This window comes from Argentina anserina, chromosome 5, assembly GCF_933775445.1.
Source record: "Argentina anserina chromosome 5, drPotAnse1.1, whole genome shotgun sequence".
Taxonomy (NCBI): domain Eukaryota; kingdom Viridiplantae; phylum Streptophyta; class Magnoliopsida; order Rosales; family Rosaceae; genus Argentina; species Argentina anserina.
In genome coordinates, this window is record NC_065876.1 from 4138941 (window position 1) to 4157456 (window position 18516).

Genomic DNA, 18516 nt, shown 5'->3' on the forward strand with positions numbered 1-18516 from the left:
ATATGATTAAATTAAAATTTTCAAAAACCATTTCGATTTCTGTTTTAAAAAAACCCGCCGTGTTCATACCAATTTCCCAGTCAACCAACCCAAGACACTCCCTCCCTCCCTCTCTCTCTCTCTCTCTCTCTCTCTCTCTCTCTCTCTCCGTTTTTGTCTCTCGCATTGTCTCCGCCCTCGGCGCATTTTATCCCTCTCTTCCCCCCCTATCCTACGCCGCTTATGGCGCACCCTATCCCTCTCCCTCTCCCTTGCGACGCTGACGGTGTCTGCATGCTCTGCCAAACGACGCCGTTCGACGACGACCGCCTCACCTGCAACACCTGCGTCACGCCCTGGCACGTCAGCTGTCTCCCCTCGTCCCCTCCCGAATCTCTCGCTTTCACTCTCCACTGGGACTGCCCCGACTGCTCCTCTCTCGCCGTCGACGCGCCGGCCGTGAAATCTGTCGTCGACGGCGGCTTGATCGCCGCGATCCACGCGGTCGAGGCCGATGCGACGCTGACGGAGCAGCAGAAGGCGAGCAAGCGGCAGAAGCTCATGAGCGGGAAGGCTGCTCTGGCGGAGGAAGACGGCGGCGGTGGGAAGGGAGGAAACGACAGCGTTTTGGATGGGATTTTCAATTGCTCGTTCTGTATGCAACTTCCGGAGAGACCTGTCACGGTTCGTGAAGCTTCGATTAATTTTTAATTTATTATAATTTGGTTTTAATGTGATACTTATTTTTTTTAAATTTCTGGTAATTATTTTTGTGGCAATTTATTCCAGTTGGTGAGGTTGGATGAATGATAGGGATTAGTGTTGGTCCAATTTGTGTTAGGTTCAACTGCTTTTATTTTTTCATTTTTTGTATATTTTTATTAATTTTAATTTGGTTATATTCAACTTTTCAAGAGAATAAGAAAGATGTGTCTCCTATCAGATCAGCTTGAATCATACATTAGTTTCCTCACTTTCCTGTACCTGCATTCTTGGGTTTCTTAAGATGAGTCCAAATATGGAATTGATCAGTTAAGTTTTATAACAAGAATATAAGGTCAATGTTCAGCTTTGGTTGCTTTGCTAGGGAGGTTGGATTGTAATGCTCTATTTGTTGTTGCATATCTTTGCTTTTGGTTCCCTCTTTTCCTGTATGTCGGGGCTATGTGGTCCTATGCACTTAGTTTGTTCCTCCATTGATGACAATGTACCCTTATTGGTTTGATCATATATTTCTTTGTTGGCAATTTGAGTCTTTAGAAAGCTTCCTCATATCATACAAGGGAAAAAGTTAGCTGACACTGGAAGCTGTGAACAACTTTTGATCGAAATTGTAGGTTGGAATTCATCTTGGTCCACATGGTTGTGGGCACGGTAATCTACAAGGGTGCCTTTATATGTGAGTTTGTGTTTGATATTCTAGAATTGACCTATTGGATGTAATATTTAGATATTTGAATGATAAGTACGATTGATGCTATTGTGTTCTGGATTTTAGCTACCTTTTGCATCCTAATTTCATACTGGTTGTTTTATGAATGAGATTTTGATCCTTTTTTTTTTAATTTCAGACACCATGTGGTCACAATTTCTGCCTGAAATGCTTCCAGAAATGGGTTGGACAAGGGAAGCGTACTTGTGCAAAGTGTCGCCATGCCATTCCTTCCAAAATGGCAAGTCAACCCCGCATCAATTCTTCACTTGTAGTTGCCATACGTATGGCAAAGCTGTCGAAGTCACATGTTACTGAGTGGCCTTCTAAGGTATGCCACTTTGTTCGAAACGAAGACAGGCCTGACAAAGCTTTCACTACTGAGCGAGCGCAGAACAGAGGAAAATCTAATGCTGCAAGTGGCAAGATATTTGTCACAATTCCAGCTGATCATTTTGGACCTATATCTGCTGAATATGATCCTGAGAGAAACCAAGGTGTGCTGGTAGGGGAATGCTGGGAGGATAGGCTTGAATGCCGACAGTGGGGTGCACACTTCCCCCATGTTGCTGGTATAGCTGGACAGGCTAACCATGGTGCACAGTCAGTTGTGCTTTCAGGAGGGTACCTTGATGATGAGGATCATGGAGAGTGGTTCTTATACACGGGAAGGTATGCCATCAGATGCGCTATAATCTTAGTGTTTTTTATTCCATTCCTCATGAAGCATCTCATATTGTATTGTACTTTTTTTTTTTTGGGTTTCTAATTTAGTTTTGCTGCCTGTTTTCATGGATCTGCATGGCAGTGGTGGAAGGGATTTGAGTGGCAATAAGCGAACAAACAAGGATCAGTCATTTGACCAGACATTTGAGAAATATAACAAGGCTCTCCAAGTTAGTTGCATGAAAGGGTATCCTGTACGAGTGGTAAGGTAAATATTAAACGTTTGAACCTCTGTTTTTCTTTTTGCTCGTCTCTGTCTCTCCATTTGTGAGCCTTTTAGCATAATATAATCTTATTGAACCTTGCTGTCTTTAGTTATGGAAAGTTGCATAGCAAGTTTAGTGCAGTGTGTCATGTTCCTCTTTGGTTGCTTCAGTTTACTCCATTGCAATCTACATTCAGTTTCTAATCCAATGCTATTGAGATTTGACTTAAGACAATCTTCATCTCATTATTAGAAATAATTTAATTGATTACTTGTGTATTGGGTAGTTTGGCATGCCTGGGATTGCCAAAAGAAGAAAAGTGTGGTTGTTGCATGAGACAAGCTATTAATACATGCGGTTGTGTGTTGCTGGCAAATTTTACTTCATTTAGTATAGATATCAATATCCTCCAAGTATAATGAGCTCAAAACAGCTTTTTATTTGAGGTGCTCTGCATTCAAATAAATTTTTTGAATTTGATGATCTTCTGTTCCATTTGTCAATTAGATCTCACAAGGAGAAGCGCTCCTCATATGCCCCTGAGAAAGGATTGCGGTATGATGGAGTCTATAGAATTGAAAAATGCTGGACAAAGGTGGGAATCCAGGTAATTTCCTAGATTATGGAAGGGGTTTGATGGGTTTTCTTAGTTTGCTCAACAGATCTACTCACTAAGCTGTTGCTTGATTAGGGGTTTAAGGTTTGCCGGTATCTTTTTGTTAGATGTGACAATGAACCTGCACCATGGACGAGGTTTGTATCAGGCTCTTAGCTTCTATCCTATACTCCTGTTATAGAATTTCGATTTTCATCTTTCCAAATTGAACTGCAGTGATGAACACGGCGACCGGCCTAGACCCTTACCTATAATACCTGAGCTGAAGAAAGCTACAAGTACAATAGAGAGGAAATCAAGTCCATCATGGGACTTGGAGGTTACCTACAAGTTTATAATCTTTGGTTTCTTCAGTTTCATTAGAGTTTGCTACCTACCTAGCAAATAAATTGATCTTAAGTTAGTGAGCTCATGTATTTATTAATTGCAATCTTTCAATTATATTATTAGGAGAAATATGGCTGTTGGAAGTGGAAAAAGTCACCACCTATTAGTAAAAAATCTGCTTGGACATTAGATCCTGCTGATGGAAAGAGGTCAAGAAAAGGAAAGAGGAAAGCGAAAGATATTACTGTCCGAGAGAGGCTACTAAGAGGTCTCTCTGACCCTCTGTCTCTTCTCTATGTGTGTGTGTGTTTAATGGAGTGCCTGTAGACTCGATCACTAGCTTATAGTATTAACCCAATCGTATCGGGTGCTATATTGTAGCTTTACATTTCATCCTAACATGGATGTATCCTCATCTGCAGAGTTCAGCTGTCTTATTTGCGGGGAGGTCATGATATCACCAATTACCACACCTTGTGCTCATAACTTTTGCAAGTCGTGTTTAGAAGGTGCTTTTACAGGAAAGAGTTTGGTGAGAGAAAGAAACAGAGGTGGAAGAACCCTTCGAACCCAAAAGAATATAATGAGTTGCCCTTCTTGTCCCACTGATATCTCTGATTTTCTTCAAAATCCACAGGTTTGTTACTTGTGCATTTTGCTTTTATTTTCATTTGGAATATAATGTAACTGTTCTTTATTTCATCTGATTTGTATGGTATATGTAAGGGTTTTGATCTTCGTATGCTGTCTTCTGGGAAATTATAGAGACATTAACTAATGGAAATATACAAAATATACTTAAATGATCCCTTGAACCAGTGCAATTTGTTTTTACATTAACTTCTGGAATTGAATCATACAGGTGAATAGAGAGTTAATGGACGCGATTGAATCACTTAAGTCACAGAATGAAGAGGAAGAAAATGGGGTTTCAGCTGAAGAGATGAGTGACGATGTGGATAATTGTGACAATGAAATTAGCACTGAAATGGTTGAAGAAACAGGAAGTAAAGGATATGCAGAATATTCTCCTACAAAGTGCAACCACGAAAGGACTCCCAAACTACAGAAAGTTGCTGCAGGGTTAGGATCACCAAGAACCGGTGCTGAGGTTGAAGAAACTTCCGTGACCCAGACAAATGGAAACGGCTCACTAGCTCCGGTTGCAAATTGCTGCGAGCAAGATGCTGGTGAGAGTGGTGTTGCAGCAAATACCCGTGGGAGGAAGAATTCTCAGGAAGTACTAGGCGAAGATTATGGTTCCCCGTCAAGTCCTCTGCTTGTGCAATCTTATTTTGAATGATGAAATTGTATTGCCAAGGACTTGTGTAAACTTGAGATGTTTTTGGCACAAGAAACAATGTGTTGCATTAGAAGCTCATCTTCAAATGACTGGTAGTTATTATTTCGTTCACGAGTGGTTTTCTTTTTGCAAACTCACTACTCCGCTTTCTTCTACGGAAAAGGTGTGAGGATGGCAAGCGAGCAAGCACCATAATCATCGACAACTATATATTGTGACCAGCCTCAAGCACGGCCGTAAACGGAGCTTCATTTAGAGCAGAAATTGCTCGGTGTACATGATGAGAAAAATTCTAACAAATTAATGCAGGCAAACACAAGAACACACGAACTCACAAGAACCCGCAAAGATACGTTCTAAATCAACAAGATTCAATGTGCTATCAATGCACTTTTATAATGCTATCAATGTTCACTTGACTACTTGATAAGTGATAACATGATCACAGTAAAAGGTATAGCAGTTTTCCCAAAATATCACGTCCACCATACCACATGAAAAGGCACATGACATCAAATATGTAAGTGTATCTTCATCCTTCCGTTCGCTTCCATAATCTGCATACAAGAGTAGCAGTTATCACACCCCCAGGCCCCAGCATACAGCATAAGGGGCATAGTCCAATCTTGTGTCCGTGAGGGTTTGGTTTGCTTTCTCTCCTCGCTTCAGGTGGCATCTCTGTGATAAAGGTGTGAGCAGGGCAAGCGAATTAAACCCATCAGCTGATCGGTGTCAGAGTAATCAAGGGCTACTCCAAACAAATAGCGCATGGTGATGCCAGTATGATAACTTCCTCTTCCAAATCATCAAGTCTCAGATATTCCAAACCCTCAATGGATGCTTGAGTTGCAGGAATACTCGCGGGCTCATCTATATACGTTTCCATGAAGTCCCATGTAGGCGCATCAATGATTGTTTCGTGATTGAAAATACCGAAATTTATGGTACTATCGGTTTTTATTCAATTTTTAGTATGATTAAGACATTTATAATTTAACTTAAAATACGATGACTTCGTAAAATTGAATTTAACTTTAAGGTGTTTAAGGCCTATCACTTTTCATAAAATAGGACGGTTTCATAAAATGACATTGTATTTCTAGTACCATTGACCTATATCGTAATATTTTTTAAAATATGGGCCTTGAAAACATTAAAATTAATTGTACTATCGATTCTTATTAAATTTTTAGTTTTCCATAAGTCCAATCCAATAATGCCATAAGTGGTGTTGTATTCCTGGCACTACGGTCCACTATCATAATTTTTTTCACATGTCAGGCTTTAGAAAGTTGAAACTTTTGATAAGTGTCAATGAGGACAGTAACAACAAAACAAAATTCATACTGAAGTCTTTATTTGGGTATTCAACATTGAGTTAACTCTTAGAAAACCCGGGTTTTGTTTACAAAGAAAAACCCACCAAAATTAAAAGACATTGCTGGATTCGGATTTAGAGTTTAAGGCGATTTCAGAAGAAGCTTATCCAACTTGAAACCAAGCTCGGCGATGCGATAAGCAAGGCCTTAATGCTTATGGAGAAACAAGAGGGTGGGTATTCACTTTTCACAGAGAATGAAATTGAATCATTTCCATTTCTTCTTATATAGCCTAGATTTTGTTATATTTGTAATTAATGAGGACAGAAGTTCAAACCTTAAGAAACTACCAGGTGCAAAGTGAGAATACCCAATATTTGGAGGGTGTAGACTGCAAATATCATAATTTCAAACCTCCCCTCATAAACCTCTCTTCTCCAGACTCACCCAAACTCCAATTCTCTCTCTCTCTCTCTCTGGCGCTTGGTAAACGGTTGCTGTATCCCCATGGCTATCCCATCATGCGTGACGAACGACGAGTCGTTTAAACCCTAGACAGCTCTCCGTTTTTGGATTTTGCGGCTCTCATCTCCATGTCGCTGGCCAAGAATTGAAGTGATTTGGTGAGTAATTCATTGAAATTTACAATGTATTCAATTGGTTTCTTTACATTTTGGAGATTTTAGCTCAGTAATTTCATTGTATTGTTCTCGTGGTTTTTGAAATTGGGCAAATCCCTAAACCCTAAACTAGGTCATCAAATTCAGTTGAGTGAGTTAGTTATGAACATGAGGTTATGATTGCAAGTCTGTAGAGTAAAATATTTAGGGATTTATTGCTTGGAAAATTGATGCTGCATTTGACAAGGTAGGCCATTTGAGTTTAGAAGTGTAGGTTTAGTTTATGATGAGATTTTACTTTTTATGTGCCAGATGCAAATTGTTTAGTGACAGATGGAGTTGGACAGAATAAGCAACTTGCCGGGTGGTGTTATACAGAAGATATTGTCGTATCTGCCGATCAGGGAGGCTGTGAGGACGAGTGTTTTGTCAAGCAACTGGAGGTGCAAATGGGCTATGCTGCCGCGTCTCGTGTTTGATGATCAGGAAATCGGTGTAACCAGCAAGACGAGGAGGAGGAGAACTACTTTTGTGAGCATTGTTGACCGTGTTCTGTTGCTTCAGATCGGCCCCATTGATGCTTTTGAGCTTGTCTATAGGAAGTTTATAGCTGCTAGTGATGTTGACAGATGGATTCTTCATCTGACGAGGAAGTCTTTGAAAGAGTTCACGCTCACGAAATCCAGGGGGTCTCAGTATATTGTGTCGTCATGTTTGTTTTCTTGCCATGAGTTGGTTCATTTGGATTTACACAACTGTTTGCTTAAGCCCCCTTCCGCATTCAAAGGCTTCCGGAGGTTGAAGAGCCTTCGTTTTCAGAATATTACTGTTGTCCAAGACGTGTTTGAGAAATTGATTGGTTGCTGCCCCCTGCTTGAGAGGCTGATTCTCATTGACTTAAATGGTATCACCCATCTCAAGATTGATGCACCTAACCTCAAATTCCTTGAAGTTCAAGATACTTTTGAGGATGTTAAGGTTGACAATACCTTAAATCTGGCCGATGTTTCAATTGATTTTGGTGAAGCTTCTAGGTACTGTAGCAATTTGCTCAAGTATTTTGTTCAGCTACCACTTATGGAAAGGCTTACAATCAAGGGTTTCCTCACAAAGGTGATGGACCGTGTTATTTCTCATTGTCATGATTTAGTATAATGATGACTTGCATGGACTTGAGAATCTGAGGCATATTAATTGATTATGTTGTTGATACCTGCATCCTTTTTGTTCCAGTGTGCTATTGGTGCCTCGGCAGAGGAGCTGCCTGAACCATGCAGATGTCTGAAGTTCCTTTCTATAGGTATACGCCTGAATAATTTGGAGGAGATATTAGCTGCGATATGCTTTCTGAGAAGCTCACCTGCTCTACAGGAACTCAAAATTTCAGTGAGTTTTGTTCTGTTGAAGCATGCATCTGATACCCTTAAGTTGACTTATACATTTCAATATTCTGTAATCTAAATCTTTGTATATTAATGAGTTATTTTCTAGAAGTTTGAGATCAATCTAATGCTAGTGACAACCTTGTGTAGGTTCACCAAGAAGGCGAGGCTGCAGCTGGAGAAGCAACCTATTGGTTGAACGAAAACCATAATTGGGCATTCACCCAACTGCGACTTATAAAAGTGACTACCTTCTCTGGTGTTAAGGCTGAAGTAGACTTCATCAAGTTTCTTCTCTTGACCTCTCCTGCCCTTGAAGAGCTAGAAATTGTGGTTAGTCTTTTATTTTATTTTATTACAGCATGCAAATTAACTACTTCATTTGTTGTGTTGAAAACTTAAAGCAACTGTTATCTTATTAATCGTAGCTTGAAGAACTTACTTTACCTTTTCTTGACTGTAGGCACCTTTTGAAGATGTGGTTGTTTCAGGAGAAGTGGATCCTTGGTTAGATGACAACCTGAACTGGTCGTTCACCCAACTGCGACTTGTGAAAGTGACTTCATTCTCTGGCGGGAAAGCTGAGGTAGACTTCATCAAGTTTCTGCTTTTAAGCTCTCCTGCTCTTCAAGAACTACAAATTTCGGTGAGTATCATTCTGTTGGAGCATTCAATATGATACACATGCATACATGTATATACATGTACATTTTGTATTAATTATGATGCTATTGATCTTCATCTTCTTGTAGGCTCGCGATCAGGTAGTTCTCGGAGAAGTGAACTCCTGGGTGGATGACAACCAGAATTCTGTATTCACCCACCTACGAGTTGTGCGGTTAACAGGCATTCATGGATTCAAACCTGAAGTAGATTTCATCAGATTCCTGCTTTTAAGTTCCCCTGTGCTTGAGAGGATGACTATTCAGCCTACTTCTGTAGATTGTTCATTGGAGTTGTTAAAGAAATTGGTCCAGTTTAGGCGTGCGTCAGTGGATGCGGAGATAAGCTACTTGGATCCACTAAGTTCAGATTCTGATGAGGATTCTGACTTTGATTCTGATGATTATACCGATCTCGAGTCTGATTCAGATTCTGATTGAACTGTATTGCCAGCACTAGTGAAGGTTATGCGTTCTTGATGGGATTTCGCAACTGGTTCTTGTGTTAGCACTCAAGGGTTCATTTTGACAATTAGTTGTAGTCTACACCCGGTTATAGTTTTGTTACTGGTTCTCGTAAAAATTAGCATACAGTTTACAGTAGGAGACTAGGAGCCAAGTTCACAGCTTGCATACTAAATTGCTAAGAGATCTTCATAATGCTGTGATGCGGAAACTGAGTGATCTCATGTGAAATTATGCTGCTTCATCTCATAGTTATTTATCTGATTCTCTTTTGAAAATTAATACACCAATTTGTATGGTTCTGCCTTTGTGCACTCTTAAATTTCTGTAAGCAAACCCTAAACCCTCCAGTTTCTTCTCCAACCTCCTAAAACAAGTTAACTGCGAAACTCATTTTTGCAAATTCATGTGATTTTATTTAATGATTCATTCGTCTCATAATTACAATGAATAACCCAAACGAGAGTACGATTTTCAAATGGAACATCTATTAATAAAGCAAGAAGAAAAGTCGACATGTTGACTAGTTAAAATTTTAAATTATCCAAAATGCCCAAGTTTATTAAACTTCAAAATCTATCTGGTTATGGTTTGAAGCAGTGTTCTAAAAAACGGCCTAGGCAGCGCATAGGCGCTCTTCAGTTGCCGCCACAATTTTTGCCTCAGCGGCCATCCTCGGTATTCTACAAATTAAGCGGCTGCCTAAGCGGTCCTAGACGGGCCTAGGCGGTCAATAATAAAGTTAACTAAAAAAAACTAAAAGAGAAATATACTAGATTCAAGATTGAACAATTGTCTATGTTCAATTTAATGTTAAGATAATCAACAAAAAGAGAAGAATACAAGAGTTGGGAGTAGATGTATTACTTGGTAAGCAAGCTAGTAAGGCTCAAGGGTGGATTGTTGATGGTGGTGATGATGAAGAAGAAGATGAGTCGAATATTACTAGTGTGGAGGGAGAGACTTTGGGAGTGGATAATGCACTTACCCGGCCTAAGACTAGGAGTGTGGAAATAAGAGAACTTCATGATGAAGATTTTATTTCGGATGAGGACACAGAAGATGAGGAAAGGGATATAGACATTGAGTTTTGAGTATGATACCGAAAAAGTTAGGGAAATATTTGGAGATGAAGAACTTGAGATTTAGGTATGCATTTGTTCTTATAATTTGTATTTTGTTCTAATATTTTTTATAGACTTTCTATTTAAGTTATTGTGAATTTAAACTATTTTCAAAATTAATATTGAGCAGCATTATATATTTTAATCATAAAAATATTTAAATATATGTATAAAAATATAAAAATATTTAATAATTCGAAACCACCTATCCGTCTAGGTGCTAGGAGGTGGTTTATCGTCTGCATACCGCCTAACGCTTTTTCGAACATTAGTCTGAAAAATGTGATTATAATTTGAAAAATATAAAAATAAAAATAAAAAATATAAGAAGAAAAAAAAAAACCACGATCCTACAATTCCGTCCAAATGCAGCACACATAGAGTGTGTGTCACAAGGAACAATAAGTTCTTTCTTCAAACAAAAGATATCATGCCTCCCTTAATGAAAGATACCCTTCAGTCGCCTGAAGTAATTAAGAACGCTAAACTATGCCAGCATGCATCTGAAAAACTTGGCCTCAAGATAAACAGTGTTAAAACTTCAGATCGAAAGATAAGCTGAACCAGCATGCATCTGAGGTTCTTAAACAAATCAAGAAACACAGTGGACAATGAATAATTAAGAAACATATTAGTTGCGCGCAAAAAGATACGATAAACTGTTAGTCTTTCACTATTAAAATTGGAGCATACACAAGTAAAAAATGAAAGAATAAGTTCTTAAAAAAAAAACCCTAACTTGGATTACCCAACCAAAGAGAGATAAGAAACTGCTCACTATGGCAAAAACAAAACCTACAAAACCACCATTGATTCATTTTAAACCTTTTCCTCACTATAACAAAACCAAGAATGAATCCCAAGACCACACCACGAAACCCATCACCACTACCGCGAAAGCATCTGTTGTAAAAAACAGTGATATATTACATATATAATTTAATAAGTTGAATTATCAATAATTATAAATCAGAAATGAAGAACACGAAAAGAAATTCAACCAAAATACCGAACGATTTGTTATGGAAGAACTAGTCGAGACGTGTGTGATACCACACTGTCCTTAAGACGTTTACGCCTCCTCTACCGATGTAGGTAAGGATGCTTGGCGCTTGTCTCCCAGGATATAACGACTAAACAATTCTAGAAAGTTGCACTACTAACTAGAACCCTCAACGAACTCGAAAAGTACCTCTATCTATCACCAGAGAAGAACTAAGAACTTTGAGAGTGGGAGAGAAATGTGTTTCGAATGGGATGATCTTACAATGAAAGGATGGTGGCTATTTATACTGTGAGGATTTGCAATCAGCAATTAATAAGATGGCTGTTATAGAAATCAAAAAATCATAACATATATGAGTTACATATGTTACAAACATTGATTTTAATTCTGTTATAATTCTCCATAACACACAATAACTCAGTTGTTAAAAAAAAAGAATTTGAACAGTCAAGAGAATTTGAAAAGTCAAAACCGAATTTTCGGAAATGTAAAAAGAATCTGCGTTCCGACCCTCAATTCGGTGTTGCATTCGTGTCCGCAGGTCGCACGGGCATACACGAGTTTCCCTTGCGACCTAGGATTTGCACCCCCCCTGCGCATACGCGAGAGGGTATAAGAGGGTTTACACACTTTACAATCCATACACAATGGATTCTATATAAAGTCTTTTCAATACTTCTCTTTTCCAATGTGGGACAAATACCTTTCCCTCATTCTAAGTAGCCATCTTTGAGTGATAATTTCTTATTCACCCACAAACCAAATTATACAAACAAACATATGATCTTGTAGCCCTCATTATGGAGAACTCAAATCTATGTTCATCTTTGATTAATTATAAGTTTAACTTAATTTAATTAATCAATTAAAATTTGGTTTTAAATGGTTTTTCCAACCATTTTTCCAACAATTCCCCACATGAATGAAATTGGCCACCAAAGACTCGATAAAATTTGGTGATAGATTTCTACGGTTGAAACCTGCATAGGATAGGTAGGTTTGACCCTTTGAACCTTCTCTTATAAAAGTATGCTTATATTACTAACTAAATAGTAGACGCGATCTCTTTGAACTATTCGTCATTTGTGTAAATGATAACATACTTTACACAGGAGTCTCCCTGGTACACTTCGGTTCTCATTTTTGTGCCCATTTTGGCCATGGAACACACGCCTGGTTCTGCAAGTAGTTTGATAAGAGTTATGCCCTCATTAACTCCCCTAGAAGCGGCCCTACTTCTCTCTTGCATAGGTGATCTCTTAATTAAGAGTAACCTGCATTACTCTGCTCGATTTCTCGACGCATAAGAATCATTAAAAGTTTTAACTTAACCTCATCCTTTACGGGTATCACTGGTTTTTATCATAGGAATGGACTTGGGGAACTCCCCACAGTGATCCGAACAAATCTCTACAGTTTGGTTTTCCCTTTTGAACCTAGATCTTGGGATCTCCAGTCAGCTAGGTTGGGTATCCACTATAGTGATTTTTAATTTCCAATGGGCTTTAGTCTCATTCCCTTCGATGATTTTTCAACTAACTCTCTGTTTAACCCTTTAGTTAAAGGATCAGCAATATTATCCTTAGACTTTACATAGTCTATAGAGATAACTCCAGTTGAGAGTAGTTGTCTAATGGTATTATGTCTTCGACGAATGTGTCTAGACTTACCATTATACATCTTACTCTGTGCCCTGCTAATTGCAGATTGACTATCACAATGTATACCAATCGCAGGCACAGGTTTTGTTCATCTAGGAATGTCCTCTATGAAATGGCGTAGTCATTCTGCTTCTTCCCCACATTTGTCTAGTGCTACAAACTCAGACTCCATTGTGGATCTAGTTATAACTGTTTTTTTAGGACTTCCAGGACACGGCTGCACCCCCTAGCATAAATACATATTCGCTAGTAGACTTTGGGTCTTTCATGTCAGATATCCAGTTCGCATCAGTGAACCCTTCTATAACAGTTGGGTATGATGTGTAGTGCAACCCGTAGGTACGAGTATACCTTAGGTATTTGAGTACTCTTCCAATCGCTTGCCAATGCATAGCTCCAAGATTACTCGTGTACCTACTTAGCTTATGAACCGCATAAGCTAGATTTTGTACAACTTTGTTAAGTACATTAGACTCCCAATTATTCTTGAATACTCTAATTGAGAAACACTTTCACCTTTATTCTTGGACAAATGTAGATTCAAATCTATAGGAGTTCTGACAATTCCAGAACTTTCCTTGTCAAAATTCCCAAGAATATTGTCCACATAGTGTGTTTGACTCAACACTAGCCCTTCTGATGTTCTCGTAATTTTAATTCCTAAAATGACATCAGCAAGTCCCAAGTCTTTCATGTCAAACTTAGAATTCAACATGTCTTTAATAGACTTGATCATCTTATCGTTGCTCCCACCGATAAGCATATCATCCACATACAGACATAAAATGATGTATCCATTTTCAGTGTCTTTGATATATACACACTTATCACCTTCATTTATTCTAAATCCACTGGTGATCATGGCATTATCAAATTTCTCATGCCATTGTTTTGGTGCTTGTTTTAAGCCATACAATGACTTAACCAATCTGCACACCTTCTTACTCTGAGAAGGAGCAGAAAAACCTTATGGCTGTTCCATGTAGATTTCTTCTTCTACATCTCCATTTAGAAAAGCCGTCTTTACATCCATTTGGTGTACTTCAAGTTTGTGCAACGCTGCACTTGCAAGTACCATCCGTATGGATGTTATTCTCGTCACAGGAGAATAAGTGTCAAAATAAACCAAACCCTCATTTTGCCTATAGCCTTTAATAACAAGTCTAGCCTTGTACTTGTCTATTGACCCATCAACTTTTAATTTCGTTTTGAAAATCCACTTGGAAGTCAAAGGCTTACATCCAGGTGACAAATCCACTAATTCCCAAGTGTGATTTTGCATGATGGAGTCAACCTCACTTTTGATTGCTTCTTTCCATAGAGGACCATCAATAGAGCTAACTGTCTCTTTGAAGGTACGGGGATCACCTTCAACCATATATGACAAGAAGTCAGGTCCATAGGACTTTGCGGTCCTTGCCCTTTTATTTCGTCTAGGTTCAACCTCAGACTCAGATTCGGACTTCGACTCAGATTCTTAATCCTGAGCATCATCAGTTTCGGCTCGGTTGTCTTCACGTGCCCGGTTAGAAGAATTAAATTCCTCTCTAGACTTCCGTGGAAATACATTTTCAAAGAAAGATGCATTTCTCGATTCCATTATCGTATCCTTATGAATTTCAGGAATATTCGAATCGTGGGCTAGGAATCGATAAGCCGAACTGTTATGTGCATATCCAATAAAGATGCAATCACTGTTTTAGGCCAATTCTTCACCTTTTAGGTTTAGGAATTTTCACTTTTGCCAAACATCCCCATACTTTTAAGTATTTGTATGATGGTTTTCTCCCTTTCCATAACTCATATGGAGTTTTCTCTTCTTTTCTTTTGGGCACCTTATTTAAAAGGTAATTTGCCGTGAGAATCGCGTCTCCCCACATGTTGGGTGGCATCCCAAAACTGAGTAGCATAACATTCATCATATCCTTTAGAGTATGATTTTTGTGTTTTGCTACACCATTTGATTGTGGTGAGTATGGAGCAGTCATTTGATGTATAATCCCATTCTGAGCACAAGTCTCAGCAAATGGCGATTTATACTCACCCCCTCGGTCACTTCTTAGTGCCTTAATTTTCTTGTTGAGTTGGTTCTCAACCTTATTTTATGGCCTCACTTTTGCATTTTAGCAAATACACATAGCAATATTTCTTACTATCATCTATGAAGGTAATAAAGTATTTATTATTCCCTCTAGATACCATTGATTTTAAATCACACACATCTGTATTAATCAGATCAAGGGGTTCATTGTTTCTTTCAACACTTTGGAAGATGATCTAATCATTTTTGTCTCTACACAAGTTCACACTTGTGCATGTTAATTGACATATATTATATTCTTCACTACCATAAATTAGGAAGACTCATATAGGTGTAATAACTAGTTTTTGACAATAAACAATCCACCACCCATGGCTCTATGTCAATTTCAGACAAAACACATTTGTCAACACGGAGTTTTATACTCATAAAACCCTTAAGAACATACATCAATTTATTCGATAATTTCAGTTCTGTTCTACAGATCAATCCAAAAACTTGGCTTGGTCATACCATAGCTCTAAGTCATTTAGTCCCCAGTCATAATCACTGACTTTTTCCATGCTATCATCTGATATCATACAACAGAGGTTCAAGTCTGCAACCTCCTGAGTGACGGCTTCAATCAGGTTTGCCTCTCTCTTTTTATTCCTCTTTGGTTTGTTGCAGTCCACAGACTTGTGACCAGTCTTGTCACAGTTGTAGCACTTGCCTTCAAACCTTGGCTTCTTGGAGATGCCTCCTTTCGGCCCCAGTTTGGACCCATGATACTTGCCTTTCTTGTTTTTGGAACCTTGACCATGTTCCATCATGTTTGCCTTGGCAGAGACATCATTGATCCATGCTTTCTTTTCGGATCCTCGGTTGTCTTCCTCAATGCGAAGTCTAACCTCTAGATCCTCCATGGTCATTTCCTTTCGCTTGTGCTTCAAATAATTCTTGAAGTCCTTCCAAGCAGGTGGTAACTTTTCAATAGCACATGCCACTTGAAAACTTTCACCTAGTTGCATTCCTTCAGCGTGAATCTCATGCAGGATTAGCTGAATCTCAGAGAATTGACTCATTACAGTTTTGGAATCCACCATTTTATAATCAAGGAAGCGGCCCACGATAAACTTCTTGGCGCCGGCATCCTCGGTTTTATATTTTTTCTCCAAGGATTCTCATAGCTCCTTTGCCGTTCCCATGCTAATGTACACATTGTACAATGAGTCGGCTAGACCATTCATGATATAATTCCTACATAAGTAGTCAAAATTATTCCATGCATTCACAGCAGCAATCTTTGCTTGATCGCCATGGTCATCTTCCTTTAACTCAGGAGCATTCTACGTCAAAAATCTTGCAAGATTCAGAGTGGTCAGATAAAACATCATCTTTTGTTGCCACCTCTTGAAATGCAAACCGTTGAACTTCTCAGGTTTTTTCCCATGGGATACTGAGACAGGTACAACGGGAGCAGTAGGCACAGTTGGTACCAAAGGTCCCTTGCCATTTCCAGAATTTTCTCCGTTAGTCATTTTTAGAAACTGAAACACACACACAAGGTGTAAGTTTACTTGAAAAAATTTAGATAAATATCGAATACAAATTATATAAGCAATATCAAAAATAAACGTCTTAAGATTGTTGTAAAAAATAGTGATATATTGCATATATAATTTAATAAGCTGAATTATCAATAATTATAAATCAGAAATGAAGAACACGAAAAGAAATTCAACCAAAATACCGAACGATTTGTTATGGAAGAACTAGTCGAGACGTGTGTGATACCACACTGTCCTTAAGACGTTTACGCCTCCTCTACCGGTGCAGGCAAGGATGCTTGGCGCTTGTCTCCCAGGGTATAACGACTAAACAATTCTAGAAAGTTGCACTACTAACTAGAACCCTCAACGAACTCGAAAGGTACCTCTATCTATCACCAGAGAAGAACTAAGAACTTTGAGAGTGGGAGAGAAATGTGTTTCGAATGGGATGATCTTACAATGAAAGGATGGTGGCTATTTATACTGTGAGGATTTGCAATCAGCAATTAATAAGATGGCTGTTATAGAAATCAAAAAATCATAACATATATGAGTTACATATGTTACAAACATTGATTTTAATTCTGTTATAATTCTCCATAACACACAATAACTCAGTTGTTAAAAAAAAAGAATTTGAACAGTCAAGAGAATTTGAAAAGTCAAAACCGAATTTTCGGAAATGTAAAAAGAATCTGCGTTCCGACCCTCAATTCGGTGTTGCATTCGTGTCCGCAGGTCGCACGGGCATACACGAGTTTCCCTTGCGACCTAGGATTTGCACCCCCCCTGCGCGTGCGCGAGAGGGTATAAGGGGGTTTACACATTTTACAATCCATACACAATGGATTATATATAAAGTCTTTTCAACACTTCTCTTTTCCAATGTGGGACAAATACCTTTCCCTCATTCTAAGTAGCCATCTTTGAGTGACAATTTCTTATTCACCCACAAACCAAATTACACAAACAAACATATGATCTTGTAGCCCTCATTATGGAGAACTCAAATCTATGTTCATCTTTGATTAATTATAAGTTTAACTTAATTTAATTAATCAATTAAAATTTGGTTTTAAATGGTTTTTCCAACAGTATCCACCTTTGTAGTTGAAATCTAGTTTAATCATCTCAGTAAATTCAGTCCCAAATCCAATTTCATCATCTTAGTCATTTTCCTTCTCTCTCAAACCCAATCTAATTCTATTCCTTACGACATTCGAATAACCACAAAAACCCAGTAAATAAATTGAATTTCCAATTCACCTAGGTGAAAGATCACCGTCATCGTCGATTTTACGTTACCAAATGTCCGCCGGCCATGTTTTTCCTGCTAAACCGTCATCGTCGATACTAATCGGTTTAATCGTTCGGTTTTGGTCAAATTTTAGGAAATTTGATTGATGAAGATAATGGGAATTGAACGATAGAAAATGAGATTGATGATGACGAGAAAGAAATTGAGGAAGAAGAGTTATTCATGGCAGGATATGGACGAGGTTATCATTCTGCTGATGAGGACGTTCTTCCTCTAAATAATAAAAGAAAAAATAACAAATTACTCAAAAGTATTATAAAATAATTTAGTTTACAAATAACTCACTACTTAATTTTAAGAGAGCAAATAAAGACCAAAATTTACAAATAATGACTAAATGATGGCAAGTTACCATATATCATAAAATATTTTACTTTTTACCTCTCTTTAACCCATAGTGTTTGCTACCATCAATGGAGAGTTTATCTGCTACTGTCGATTATAAAAACTAATTGTTACTGTTGACTATAAAAACTAACTGTTACTGTCGAGTTAAAAACCAGTTGCTACAGTCGACTATAAATCTAAGTGCTACTGTCGACTTGGAAGGTACCTCATACTGTCAACTATAAATCTAGTTGTTACTGTCGATTGAGAAATTAACTGCTACTGTGGTTTTTGGTGAGCAAAATTCAAAATTTCAAAATTTCTCAAAACATTTGCAATATGGTACTTAAATGAAAGCTCATGACATAAGGAACAACTTTATATATTGGCTCATCTCCAAATTACCGGTAGTTTGGCCGGAAAACTTAAATTTTTTGAAAAAAAAACTAAAAAATGAGGATATAAAAATT

General features: G+C 38.2%; 2 protein-coding genes across 3 annotated transcripts; both read left to right on the top strand.

The window, feature by feature from the left end:
• The first annotated feature begins 207 nt into the window (after positions 1 to 207).
• On the top strand, positions 208 to 4693 carry LOC126793473 (E3 ubiquitin-protein ligase ORTHRUS 2-like). The gene is made up of 9 exons (XM_050520008.1): positions 208 to 663; positions 1551 to 2083; positions 2220 to 2345; positions 2851 to 2950; positions 3035 to 3096; positions 3176 to 3278; positions 3410 to 3554; positions 3709 to 3923; positions 4149 to 4693. Exons 1-9 carry the CDS (start codon positions 223 to 225, stop codon positions 4587 to 4589), a joined length of 2166 nt encoding a protein of 721 aa, XP_050375965.1. The 5' UTR covers positions 208 to 222; the 3' UTR covers positions 4590 to 4693.
• Positions 4694 to 6296: 1603 nt separating this feature from the next.
• On the top strand, positions 6297 to 9287 carry LOC126794431 (F-box/FBD/LRR-repeat protein At1g13570-like). Of its 2 annotated transcripts, none has more exons than XM_050521146.1 (6): positions 6297 to 6531; positions 6809 to 7641; positions 7762 to 7914; positions 8061 to 8243; positions 8374 to 8556; positions 8663 to 9287. In XM_050521146.1, the coding sequence occupies exons 2-6, from the start codon at positions 6862 to 6864 to the stop codon at positions 9011 to 9013; spliced, it is 1650 nt and encodes a 549-aa protein (XP_050377103.1). In that variant the 5' UTR covers positions 6297 to 6531; positions 6809 to 6861; the 3' UTR covers positions 9014 to 9287. The 2 variants fall into 2 exon arrangements, with proteins under 2 accessions (XP_050377103.1, XP_050377102.1); XM_050521145.1 differs by having other exon boundaries at positions 6298 to 6531; positions 6841 to 7641.
• The last annotated feature ends 9229 nt before the right edge of the window (positions 9288 to 18516 follow it).

What these genes read in the sequence shown, in the direction of transcription:
- LOC126793473 (XM_050520008.1), top strand. Translation starts at nt 223, where the DNA reads ATGGCGCACCCTATCCCTCTCCCTCTCCCTTGCGACGCTGACGGTGTC. An exon ending in TTCCGGAGAGACCTGTCACG is followed by an intron (nt 664 to 1,550) that starts GTTCGTGAAGCT and finishes TTTTAATTTCAG; the next exon opens with ACACCATGTGGTCACAATTT. An exon ending in ATTTTCTTCAAAATCCACAG is followed by an intron (nt 3,924 to 4,148) that starts GTTTGTTACTTG and finishes TGAATCATACAG; the next exon opens with GTGAATAGAGAGTTAATGGA.
- LOC126794431 (XM_050521146.1), top strand. Translation starts at nt 6,862, where the DNA reads ATGGAGTTGGACAGAATAAGCAACTTGCCGGGTGGTGTTATACAGAAG. An exon ending in TCAAGGGTTTCCTCACAAAG is followed by an intron (nt 7,642 to 7,761) that starts GTGATGGACCGT and finishes TTTTTGTTCCAG; the next exon opens with TGTGCTATTGGTGCCTCGGC. An exon ending in TTGAAGAGCTAGAAATTGTG is followed by an intron (nt 8,244 to 8,373) that starts GTTAGTCTTTTA and finishes TCTTGACTGTAG; the next exon opens with GCACCTTTTGAAGATGTGGT.